The 12,012-nt window shown below is 66.6% G+C and overlaps 1 protein-coding gene across 1 annotated transcript; it reads right to left on the reverse strand.

Annotated features, from left to right (window-relative positions):
• Positions 1-82: 82 nt before the first annotated feature.
• ADAM8 (ADAM metallopeptidase domain 8) lies at positions 83-10,379 on the reverse strand. Its single transcript, XM_059398898.1, has 24 exons — positions 10,193-10,379; positions 9,251-9,354; positions 8,320-8,396; positions 8,152-8,230; positions 7,979-8,055; positions 7,461-7,644; positions 7,112-7,174; positions 6,967-7,035; positions 6,682-6,851; positions 6,485-6,566; positions 6,158-6,309; positions 5,900-6,077; positions 5,635-5,724; positions 5,358-5,547; positions 5,183-5,264; positions 4,664-4,826; positions 4,114-4,191; positions 3,598-3,682; positions 2,889-2,994; positions 2,356-2,515; positions 1,850-1,915; positions 1,603-1,653; positions 751-828; positions 83-445 (listed from the first exon to the last, which is right to left on the reverse strand). The coding sequence occupies exons 1-24, from the start codon at positions 10,233-10,235 to the stop codon at positions 395-397; spliced, it is 2,478 nt and encodes an 825-aa protein (XP_059254881.1). The 5' UTR covers positions 10,236-10,379; the 3' UTR covers positions 83-394.
• Between the last annotated feature and the right edge of the window lie 1,633 nt (positions 10,380-12,012).

Raw genomic sequence — 12,012 nt, forward strand, 5'->3', positions numbered from 1 at the left:
CCGGGGGGCGGGCGGAGGGCGGCGCCGCCGCGCGTTAACCGGCCGCTCGCGGGTCGAGACCAGCGCCGCCCACGGTCGCGCACACGGTGCTACGTCGGTTTAATGACGGTCCCGACCGTGCAGACCGGTCGGTGACCTGGTACGAAAACACTTCACGGCAGCTCCGGCCCCGCTGCGGGCGCGGGGGCCCCTCGGGGTGCGGGACGCCGGGGGGGGGGTGTACAGGGAGGGGGGCCCGGGGGGGTCCCGGGAGGGGGGCGGCCGGCCGTGGCTCCTCTGCGCGCGCTCCTCGGGCCGGACGGGTCCCCGGGGGCGGGGGCGGGGGCCGGGCCGACCCGAACCCCGCGGGGAGGGCACCGCCGTCCCCACCGGGGCCGACGCCCGCAGCCCCGCGTCACCTCCACTGCACCGGGGGCTTCAGAGCCGCCTTCGCACCCGCGGCGCCCTGGGAGGAGGAAGGAGAACCGGAGCTGAACCAAGGCCCGAGGGCCCCGATGACTCACGCTTCCTCGTGCGTAGGTCACCGGCGGCCTGCGGCCACCGCCACCGGCCTAAGCCCCGCGACCCCACCCTGGCCCCCTGACTGACAGGAGGAACAGACGCACGGGCAGCAGGGGCGGCTCGGGAAGTCCCGACAGGGGCAAGTGGGTGTGAGACAAACCCGGTGGACAGTGACCCCGGGGCAGTGCCCCAGCCAGCCAGGGAGACCGCCCACCCTGCTGCCCAGCGCCCTGGGGGAGACAGGCTCACCTGCACGGGTCCGGGGGTGGCTCTTCCCGCCCCAGGCTTGACTGGAGGCATCGGAGGTGGGAAGGTCGGCTTCACACCCTGGGGGACAGACAGCGGACTCTGGACACCACCCAAGGCCCCATCTTCCCCAGCATTGGCTCTGCTCCCGACTCCCCTGCAGGCTTCTCCACAGAGAAGTGCCCCCGGCTGGGGCAGAACCCCCTGCTGGGCCCATCAGCTGCACTCTGGCCTTCTCCCTCAACGTCCCCACCCCAGCCCACCCCACCCCACCTCAGCATTTCCCAAAAAAGGCTCTTAAATGGCCAGAATGTGGGTCTTTGGAAGTTCAAATGCTGAGAATTCACCACTAAAGTTGGCATCTGTTTACAGTTCTGCTTCCTCTAGGCAGGCAGGGCAGGTGCCCCCAGGGTCTGGGTGGAGGAAGGGAAGGCCCAGCGTGGGCACTGGCCACGCCCCTCCAAGGGAAGACCCTTGGTGTGCGCAGCTCCCCTGCAGCCGCTCCTGGCTGGACCCATTTCTGCCCCTTTGTCCATTTTTCCTTTCAACCCCCCCCCCGGCTATTTTTGCAGCTTTGCTGTAAATTTAATATTAGTTCAAAAAGTTAAACAAGAGAATTTCCATGAAGCAAACACCACAGTAACGGTGGCTCCTGGCAGGGTGTCCGGATGGACACTGCAGACCGTGAGGGACCACAGCGGAAGGAGCCGTCCCCCACGCATCTCAGAGCATCTCTAGACTTGAGCTCCACAAGGAAGCCAAGGACACCATAGGGTCTGGCTGGGAGGCGCCCGGCAGCCAGGGAAGGGCACGTGTGCAGCTGGAGAGGTCTCCAGAAGGGCGGAGGCTTCTCACCTGCTTGGGCTTCAGCTCAGGGAGGCGCTTGGCAGGAGGAGGAGGTCTGAGCTGGTGGGAGGGAGGAGCAGCAGTCAGGGCCCCTCAGCCCCCTGGGTTTAGTAAACATCCTCTCGGGGCTGGGCCATCAGCCTCCCGAGTGTAGGGGCTGCTGCCCTGGGGTCCCCAGCTCACCAAATCCAGCCCCCAGCCCCTGCACTCCTCACCCAGGACCCACTTGGTGCTCCCAGATGTCCTGGCCGCTCACCTGGTCTGGGGGCAGCCGTGTGTACACAGGAATGGTGAAGGGTGGGTTGGACATGGTGACTGGAGGCTGCAGGGAACAGGGCGGGGAGCCTGGGGCTCACAGGGAGGCTATGTCCAGGGAGCCAGGCTTTGGAGGTCCCAGCCCAGAACCCGAGGTTCCCACCCCTCCCAGAGGAGGGAGAGTCAAGTGCACATGGAGGGCTCTGCCCTGCCCCACGGGTCCCCGAGGCTGAGCCCAGGTGCAACTCCTACCCTCCCCTTTGCCAGTCTTGTGGAGGGGCCCAGAGATGCTGGGCAGGAACAGAGGGCATCTGGGCCTTAACACCTCTCTGTCCACCCTGCAGAGGCCGAGAGCCTCACGTCCAAGTCCCAGGTCTGGTCTGTCACTGGCTCATGCGGGTTCTCAGACTGTCCACCCTGAAGCCTGCTTCTGCCTCTGCGGGGCAGCTCCAAGCCCTGCTGGGAGGGATTGGGGATGGCCCAGGGGTGGTGGGATGCACTGCTTACAGCATGGGGCGGCTGCTTAGGGGTCATCCTGGAGGCCATGGGCCTGGTGAGCTGGCTGGGGTGGGTGATGGTGGCTGGAGCCCCACGCTTGGCTGGCACACTGGGCCCCTCATGGAACAGGGGATTGGAGAGCCCCTTGGTAGTCTTGGGCACTGAGCTCCTGGGGAGAAAGCAAGACTGGTCAGTGTGTCCTGGCCTTGGGGTCTGGCCCAGGGAACCGGGCTCCTGGGTGTGTCCTGCAACCAGCAAGATGGGGTGAGGTCCCATGGCAACTCCGTGGGCAGCTGCCCACGATGGGCAAAGCCCATATTCTCCCAAGTGCTCTGGCACTGATCAGGGTGGGGATGGAGGGGCTCTGTCTGGGATTACCACCCCCCACCTGTTGGCCTCGCCTGTCACCTGCCCTGTCTTCAAGAGGCAGAGGCCCCAAGCTCTCTGTGCGGAGGGCTGTTCCTCTTCCTCAAACAGCAGCAAGACGTTTCCCAATCGTGTATGCACGGGAAGTGCTTCTTGCAACCCCAGAGCACGCTCACCTCCAAGAGCCTCGGTTCCAGGCCTTTTGGTAGAAGACCACACCTGCCAGGAGAGCCACCAGCAGCACCACAGATGCCAGCAGGCCCACCAGGAGGCTCCTGGACCCTGTGGGGGTGCAGGAGACCAGGTGTCAATAGGGCAGTGAGGGCCCCAGGACCAAGGAGGGGAGTGTTTTCTCAGGCGGAGACCCAGGAGCCCAGGGCCCACGTGAGCAGCCTCAGCACTGAGAGTGAGTCTGTTACACCAGCCCTGTGGGCTCTCAGAGCAGAGGCTGGAGGGCCTGGTGGTGACTGGCTCCTGGCCACAGTGACGTGAGCAGGGTCTGGCCAGGCTCAGGGGGCCATGCTGCTGTCGGTGGCCATGGGCACAGGGCTACTGGAGAAGATGCTTGTGGGCGTGGGGGGCCCTCAGACTCCCGCACTCAGAAGGTGGCCGAGGACCCAGCAAACTGGCTGGCGTCCTGTCACCACGACTGTGCTCTCCCTCTAGGACACGCCTCTTGCCTATCTCACGGGGAGCCCAGGTGGCAGCCGTGGGGTCAGAGAGCCGGGCTGAGGCCGCATACCTGCATCGTTGACAATGCCTGAAGGACCTTAGGGCACGTGGTGGCCCTCTCGGCCCAGCCCAGGTGGTCTGAGGAAGGACCGGACCTGCAGGGGACCCTATCAGGCCATGCAGGCACGAAAGCCCCGGGGTCGCCGGGCCTACCTGTGTGCACGTGGGGCAGCAGCTCTGTGCAGTTGGGCGGGGCCCAGCCCGGGTGGCAGCGGCACGCTCCCTTGTGGTTGCACACCTGAGGGTGACTGGGGGTGAGGACCAGGCCACCCTATACCTGTCTGCCGCCTCGCCCATCAGACGTGCGGCTGGCAAGGTGAGCTCGTCTGGCGGCTTCCTGTGGGCTGTCCTTGGGGCACGCCCCCAAACCTCCCTGAGACTGGGGTCAGAAGGGAGCACCCAGAGCCCTGGTGTTTCGAGCTCTCAGCGGCTGGCTGTCCCTACATCGTGACACACGTTACTGACAGCGGAGAGCTTTTGGGTCTGCCTAGCCCCAGCCCATGCGTCCACGGCACCACTGCCCCGGGCCTCGGTGTTCACAAGGGACACCCAGATCCCACCAGCCTCCGGCAGCGTCCCCTGCTGGGCCTGAGCTCATCTCGAGCACGGCCTACGGGTCTCCTTCAGCCCCAGAGGAAGCATGGCGGGACGCCCCATGGGCTCACGTACCCCGTGGTTGTTGCACTGGGCAGAGCAGTTTATGGATCTGTAAACGTGCAGGTGCCGGCAGACTCCTTTCCAGCAAACCTGGAGGGCAGAGGGCATGTCCTCAGGCAGACGTTCTAGAACACTGCCTGGAGCCGTGTCCCCACTTCTAACACCAGCTGACGCAGACCCTCGGCCTGATCGGGAGCCCTGGGGGAGGCAGGCCGGGACCGTCACACCCAGGCCAGCCGGGCCACAGCGGCCACCGGGGCCAGAGGGCTGGCGTCCCCCACGCCCAGGGAGGTGTGGGCTTGCAGAACAGAATGGTCTTCACACCCCGTGAGCAGAGGACTGGCTGCTTGAGCACCTCCCGTCCACTGGCAGTGCCTCGACTGAGCCCACACAGGACCCGGTGTGCACAGCCCTGGGACTGCGTGGGCTCGCCTCCGTGGGACACGTGTCTAGGACCGCCACATGGGGCGCGTCCAGGCTCACGTCTGGGCCACAGCCCTCGGAAGCCCCTGCCAGCTGCCGCCCGTGGTCGACCCTGCAGCAGACGGGCGCTGGCGCTCACCCTCTCCTCGCCGCACTTGGTGCCTTCCGGCACCGGCTCATACGCGGCGCCTCCCTCCAGGGCAAGAGCCTGGCAAGTGCCCGTGCGCAAGGTGAGGGTACAGGAACTCCGCTCCAGCGGCTTCCGTCCGCCCTCACAGTATAGGGTGCCGCACGTGTCGACCCTATGGACAGAGAAGCCGTGCAACCAGCTCTGCTGGGTCTCCTGCCTGATGCCTGCGGGCCCTCCCTCAGGAGGACCTGGGGAGCTGCAGGAAACAGGCCCCAGCCCTCGGATGGGCCGTAGGGCCCTCTGGTGGGCACCTCCCCCACCCCCAGTGACAGCGACACACTCTCCCTCCCATGAGGGCAGACAGATGCTCAGGCCTGGGGGTGCTGGAGGGCAGGGTGGACCCCCTGGAGAACCCTCTGACTCAGACCCGAGACTCCTTTGTGCAGAAGACCCTCTTGGGTGGCCCCACTTCCAGGGACATCCTGTGGCCCGCGACCCGGGGGAATCAGGCCACAGATGACCACTCACCTGCTGGAACCCTGCGCGGGCCTGCCCTGGCAGCCTGGGGAGATGCTATAGGTGTAGCATGTTTCCTCAGCAACATGTGAGCCTGCGGGGGGCCAGGAAGGGGTCAGTCCTCTGGCTTGGGCCCCGCAACGCCCCGCAAGCCTGTGAGCACATAGCCAGAGTGCACATGCCTCACCTGGCCCCCACAGGTCCTGGCACCTCTGGGCCAGCGCAGGACAGACCCCATTGTAGCAGTAGCCCCCTGGGCAGGGTGTGCCGTTCTCTTGGAAGACGTCCTCCGGGCACACTGGCTGCTGACCATCACAGTACTCCTCAAGGTCACACGCATCCTTTGGGGGACGGCACAGCTCACCGGCAGGCGTCACCTGCCCAGCAGAGCAGAGCTCACGTGCTCTGTCAGCCATCTCCTTGGGACCCCTTCCCACCAACTGGCCTGGGGGCCCAGGACTCACCCTGCAGTCCTGGCAGCAGGCCCCTTGGGCACAACGGGCCCCCGCAGCCAGCTGGCAGGTGGTGGCGTTGCAGCAGGGGTTCTGACAGGTCTGAAGGGCAGAAGTAGGAGTGGGCTCCAGCACAGACCCTGGGCCCCCTCCCTAGAGGCCCCTCGGGGCTCAGAGAGCAGAAGCGTTCTGCTCTGTGGCCACGGCACACGGGGTGGCTGGTGGGTCACGAATGGGCGTCCATGAGGGCAGAGGGCGGTGGGCGTCTGGCCTGTACCTGGGGCGGGCCACAGTCACACTGCTCTCCGCGCTCCACAAACTGGTTCCCGCACACAGGGTTGCCCACTATCCGGCTGGGGTCCGGGGCATTGGCCAGGCAGGCTGTGTGAGGCTCCTCCACGAACATCTCCAGGTCGGCACGGCTGCACTGGCTGAACATCCTGGGGAACTTGGAGCTGGGGGCGCAGGACGGAGCCTCGGTCAGGGTGCAGGGTCACCTAGGACACCCCGCTCCCCAGGCAGCCCCTGGCCTCACCCTATGCTGGCCGCCATGATGCAGCCGCCACCCTCCCGTGGCACGGGGCAGTAACAGCCCTGGACGTTCTCGTCATGGTCCATGCCCAGGTTGTGGCCCATCTCGTGGGCCATGGTGGATGCGACACCGACAGGGTTCTCTAGGTTGTGGTCCTACCGGGAGAGGCCACGCCAGCTAAAGCCACACCCCGTCCCACCAGTAACACTTCTGAAAGCATCCCTGCACCCTCCAGGGGTGGCGGCCCCAGGCGTTCCAACCCATGGGGACAGCGTGGGGACAAGCATGTGGACCTAGTCCTCAGGGCTCCCCGTCCAGAGGCCAGCAAACCTGGTTCACAGCCCCCGAGTCCTGGGAGCACATGGTCGACACCTTGGCCAGTCCCACGGTGGTCCCGGTGAACTCAACCCCGCTGGGAACAAGAGCAGTGGGCGAAGGTGGATGCCCCGAAACGGCCTCCCTCCCACGCGCCCCAGCGCTCCCACGCAGCCCCCCGCTGCAGGGCCCCGTGCCCGGCGCCCACATACGTGATGAGCTGCACGTTGTCGTGCGGGTGCCTTCCCACCAGGTTCTGCTTCCGCCACTGCAGGAAGTCGTCCAGCGTGGTGTCGGGGTTCGAGCTCACCTGAATCTCGTCCCCTTGGTTCCACATCTCCAGGCCCACCAGGACCACACGGAAATTGAGCTCCTGATAAAGCTGGGAACGCGGGGGGCCCCAGGTCAGGCTCGGGGACAGTGAGGGCGGACACAGGGGCAGACACAGCCCCGCTCCTGCTGGCCCTGTCCCCTCGACCACCGAGATTTCTACCCACCTTGTCCACGTGGTTCACCACCTCCATCACCCGGCTGCGCACCGCTGCTCTGCTCCCTAGCCGTTGGAACTGCAGGACGGCAGGCCCTCAGAGGACGTGGCCCACCAGCCAGCCCCAGCCCTGCCCCCGCGCTCTGCCTCACTACCTCTGCGCTGTCCGTGACCACATACAGCTCCACATAGCGGGTGTCTCGGGGCAGCAGCCCGATCTGGGGGCACAAGGCGGTGGTCAGCCACCCCGGCCACAGTCCTGGCCCGGGCCCAGTTTTCACACTCTGACCCTCTCCCGAGGTCTTAGAGCTAGTACCCAGGCCCCTGCTCGGACTGAGGGTGCCACCCAGGAGGTTCCAGCTCAGGCCAAGGAGCGGTCTCAGTAGCCACTGGCAGAGCCAGGCCCACTGGCCATGGGGACCCCTGGCCGGGCACAGGGCGGGTCTGGGGGATGCAGTCCCAGGGGACGGGGGTGATGCAGCTGGTCCGGGCTCCCCTGCTCACCCGGGGCCTGAAGGCTGCCAAGGTCCGAGGCCCCAAGGCCTGCTCCAAGCTGGTGTCGCTGACCCCACAGGTCCCAAGCTTCTGCTGCAGATGCTCCGCCCGGTATAGCGCGTGCCGCCCCTCTTCACCAGCCCTGTCCAGGGGCTCGATCACGTGGACATCCGAGCCAGCCCGGAAAAAGCCCCTGAGGGCAGAGGGAAGCCAGGCGGTTCTGAATTAGTGCACCCCCGCCCCCCACGGATACATCGGGGAGGACGGCGGGTGGGGGCAGGGCTGCTGCTGCAGACAGTCCCATCTGCAGGGCGGGGGAGGGGTGGGGGGGTATTCGGAACAGGCTGCAGGGCCTGAGGGGAGCCCCACAGCCCGGGGAATCTGTGACTTCTAACAGGCCACAGTCCCCGTGTGGGAAGATCATCACCCCGAGCCCCTCTCTTCTCGGCCTCCGAGGACTTCTCTGGAGCAAGTGCGGGACAGCTGACACCTCCGCCCCCCCCCCCCCCCAGGTCTGCGACCCGCACCTGAGGCCCAAACACGTGCTGAGGCTGGCAGCTGAGTGCTGGTGTCCTTGAACGTGGCCTTGGTAGAAGCAGTGACCCTGCAGGGGCGGGGAGGCATGAGGGGCCTGCGGCTCTGCCCCCCCCTCCCTGGCTCCGCTGGCCGCTGGCCTCTCCAGGGCTGTCCTGGGTCCTACCTGCCTCTGTCGCTGCTCCACCACCTGGGAGCCATTGGCAGCCCTGTAGGTCTCCGTGTAGCCCGAGCCCACCAGGTCCCTGGAAAAGAGCCACTGTGGTTCCCAGGGTCCGCCTGCCCCCCACTAAAGCCGCCTCTGGCCTGGCAGAGTGGCCGGGCCTCCACTTACCTGTTCTTCCTCAAGTGCAGGGTGAAGTTGTGCCCCTGGGTCCCAAGGATGTAGCTCACGCTCTCAGGGTACAGGTCCTGAACCAGGGGACAGGGAGGGGTCCAGGGTGAGGGGCCCTAACCCAGGGCACACACGCCTCCAACCTTGGCGTGCTGGGGCTGGGCTGGGGGTGCAGTCAAGGCCAGGGCACCCTGAAATCTGAAAGCCCCCTCAGAGGACCTTGGGGGTCATTCAGTGTCAGGCTAGTATTAGGAAGCTGGGGCTGGGCAGGTTGGAGCTCTAGATCTCAATTTCCCCATCTGTCCACACACGAAATGACTAGGATCCCCTTTCCCAGGAAGCAGGGGGATGGGGAGACAGGGCCCTGACCGGCAGCCCTTAGATCCAAGGTAGCAGAGATGGGGGCTCATGACCCAGCACCCCAGGGGAGGGTCTCCAGCCTGCCGACCTCTAGAAGGCTTTCTCCAGATACTAAGGTCAGGACAGGCGGTCCCACAGGGATTTCAGGAATGCCTCCAGGCAGCCTTCCTTGGGAAACCCCAGCCCAGCTCCAAATGCCCCTTGAAGGTGCGTCATCACAGTCACCACAAACCCGGCTGGCGACACGCCCCAGATGAGCCATCCCCTCCGGCCTGAAAGGGATCAGACTTATCTTGCCAGTGAGTGAAACTGTGACGTGCCCTGAGCCATCAGGGCTGCTGAAAGTCAGCCAGAGCCGCCCCAGGGGCCCCTACTCAGCAGAAGCCACTCAGCCCGCCCCACCCGCCGGGGGCAGGCGGAGGCAGGATGCCGGGAGTGGAGGCTGGGGGTGGAGGAAGTGCGGGCAGAGACAGCCCTGCCGGCCGCAGTGGGCACACTCGGAGCTACAGACAGGACAGGCTCCGGGGAGCCCGTGGGGGGCCCCCAGGCCGGCTTCCCCGCCCAGACTTACCAGGTGGGAGGGCAGAGCTCGGCGGGCACGGGGTGCTGGCAGGCGTCGGGGCCACACCACCTCGTACTGCTCCACGTGGGGCAGTGGGGTGCTGGGGGCTGCCACTGTGGGGGAGAAGGGGGTCAGCCGGCCGGTGGTGGGCCTGCACCACCTCCCCTGGGGGGTCACCAGAGAGTGTGAGCACCAGGGATTCGGAGCCCTGGGTGGAGCCCACCGGGCTGACCTAGACCTGACCTGATCTCCCGTCCCCTTGCAGCCCCTCCCTCGGGTCTCTGGGCGCACAGGCCTGGGTGGGGGATAGGTCTGCCTGTCCCAGCCCAGATCCAGCAGCTGCCAGGGACCCAACGACAAACGGCCCTGGGAGTGGGGTGAGGCCCAGAGAGCGGCCACCCGGCAAGGTTCTTCAGTCCTAGAGCGTCAGTGGATGAGACCCTCATCTAGCAGAGCACCCGCAGAGAGGCTCCGAGCAGAGGCCCCCCAGGCTGGGGTCTGGGCCACCACGGAATGCTGCCCAGAAAGCTCCCCAGAGCGGCGGGGTGTGTGTGTGTGTGTGTCCCAAGTGGCCAGACGACCTCCTCCCGGCCTCCTCCCCCAGCGCCCACCCTCAGCTCCAGGTCACCGCTCCTCGGTCCTCCCTTCCCTGCCAGGCGGGGGGACCTGGGTAGGCGTGGGCAGTCATCCCAAGGCTCCAGGTGGATGGGGAGAGGCGCGGTTCTCCCCAGTGCCCTGTGAGTCCCCAGAGGGACCAGCGCTGGGGAAGCGCCCCAGGTGGCTTCTCCCCCCAGTTCCCTTTTGAAGTTTCTGTCTGCCACCCTGGGCCTTCCCGGTGAGGGCTCCCCTCGGCGCGACCGACCCCGGAGACTGACCCGGAGCTCGGCAGGGTGCGTTAGGCCAGGGGACCCACGGGCGCCCCGGAGGGCGGTCCCTCCCCGCAGCACTCACCTAGCAGACACAGGGCGAGCAGCGGGAACCCCAGGCGGTGCATGGCCGGGGCGTACACTGGGGCGTACACTGGGGTCGGGGCCAAGAACAGGGGGCGCGCACGGGGCCCGAGGTCTGGGGTCCGGGGTCCAGGGTCTACCGACGCCGCGCAGGCAGAGGCGGCTCCGCGCGGGGTAGAGGTCTGGCCCCGCCGCCCCGCCCCGGAGACCAGCCCCCGGCCCGCAGCCTATCGGCCCCTCTGACGCCAGGAGGGGCGGTGCTTGGACACCCGCCGGGGAGGGGCGCCTCGCCCCGCGGATTTCCCGCGTCTACTCCTGGGCTCCTGCGGGCTCCTGAACAGCGCCTGGTGTCCGGCAGGAGAACAAGCTTCCCAGATGCGGATCGAATTAAGGGAAGGGGCGGCAGACAGACCATCTGAGCCCCTCCCTGGAAGGTCGCCCTCTGCTCTGCGCAGGTGAGGAAGCCCAAGGGGGCCTGGCCCAGGGGGCTGCTGGCCGGGCAGTGGCGTGGACATGCTCTGTCGGGGGCGTGGCAGGGGGCTGGGGGCGCAGACTTCTTGCGCAACAAAGAGCTACCCACGCAGCGCCCGGGTGCCTCTTCCTGCTGGGGGGTGGGGTGGGGGGGGTGGGGCTCTGGCCTGGCACCCGGGCTCCTCCGCTGGGTCCCTGTCACCTGCCGACCCAGACCGCCTGCCGCTGAACCATGTGGCTCCGCAGCTGCTTTCTGGACAAGCTCCCTGAGATGGCAGCCTGGGAACCTGTGCTCCCACCGGCAGTCCCAGGCCAGAGGGCAGAGTTGGACCATCACGTCCTCCAGAGCGAAAGGCAGCAGCTCATGGGTGTGGATGTGGATGTGGAGGCACCTCAGGCAAAAGCGACAGAGGCCGTGGAAATGGTCCGAACACACGGGCCCTGTCCCCTGCTGTGACACCACTTCCTGTGATGGAACGAGGTACGGAGCCGCATGCCGCGGCGATCGTGATCTCTTCCTTCCTCGCATGTGGCAATTCTTTGAGAACAAAAACTAAAAGGCAAAAACCAAAGCTGCTGTGGGTGCCCACTCTCCACTCCGTGGGCAGCTGACCGGCCACGTGCAGCTGCTGTGAGCAGCCAGGACCAGGACCCCACATGCACCTTGGCCCTCCCCCTCACCCCCTGCATCCCTGAGGTGCATTGGCAAACCTCCTGCCCAGGGCCCAGGATGGGACACGCAGTTTCTGGGCCTCAGGGCAGGGCAGGAGGGCCCCAAGGCAGGGTCAGCGGGCTACTCTGCTCACAGTGCAAGGTCTGCACAATGCCGGGGCTGGCCGTGATGGCTCACAGGCCACTCCTGACAGGCTTTAGACTGGAAGAGGAAACAGCCTGTGGCTTGAACGGGAGCCCCCGGCTCCACAGTCCCTCCTGTGCAAGGCAGTGGACAGGCTGAGGCTGCCCACACCCCGGCTGCAAGGGGGGCACCCAGGCTGCCTCCAGGAGCCTGCTTCTGGCTCTCATTCCTCCTTGCCCACCAGGACACCCCTCTCCGGAAGCAGGTGCTCAGAGCTGAACTGGGACAGTGACACGTGACCTCTGGCGGTGGGCGGCAAGGCAGGAGTACTACAGAGCACTGTGGTGGGGGCCCCAGCCGTCGGGCAGGCCGGGGTCAGGTTCCCCAGCCCCGCGGCAGGTGTCCTCAGGACTCACCCAGACAGCTAGAGGACCATGCTGCCCCCTAGTGCCAGGAGCCCATCCTAGCACGATGGTGGACTTCTGGGGGTCCAGGCCAGTGTACCAGACCTCGTGTGGACACCGGGACCCTGTCCCCTGCATGGCACCTTGGTT

This window comes from Mustela nigripes, chromosome 4 (genome assembly GCF_022355385.1).
Source record: "Mustela nigripes isolate SB6536 chromosome 4, MUSNIG.SB6536, whole genome shotgun sequence".
NCBI classification, from domain to species: Eukaryota; Metazoa; Chordata; class Mammalia; order Carnivora; family Mustelidae; genus Mustela; species Mustela nigripes.

Bases quoted from the DNA above. Each gene is read 5' to 3' on its own strand.
- ADAM8 (XM_059398898.1), bottom strand. From the start codon at position 10,235: ATGCACCGCCTGGGGTTCCCGCTGCTCGCCCTGTGTCTGCTAG. The intron at 8,231-8,319 runs GTAAGTGGAGGC...GCTCTTTTCCAG, and splicing joins CTGCACTTGAGGAAGAACAG to GGACCTGGTGGGCTCGGGCT. The intron at 3,683-4,113 runs GTACGTGAGCCC...AGTCACCCTCAG, and splicing joins CCCAGTGCAACAACCACGGG to GTGTGCAACCACAAGGGAGC.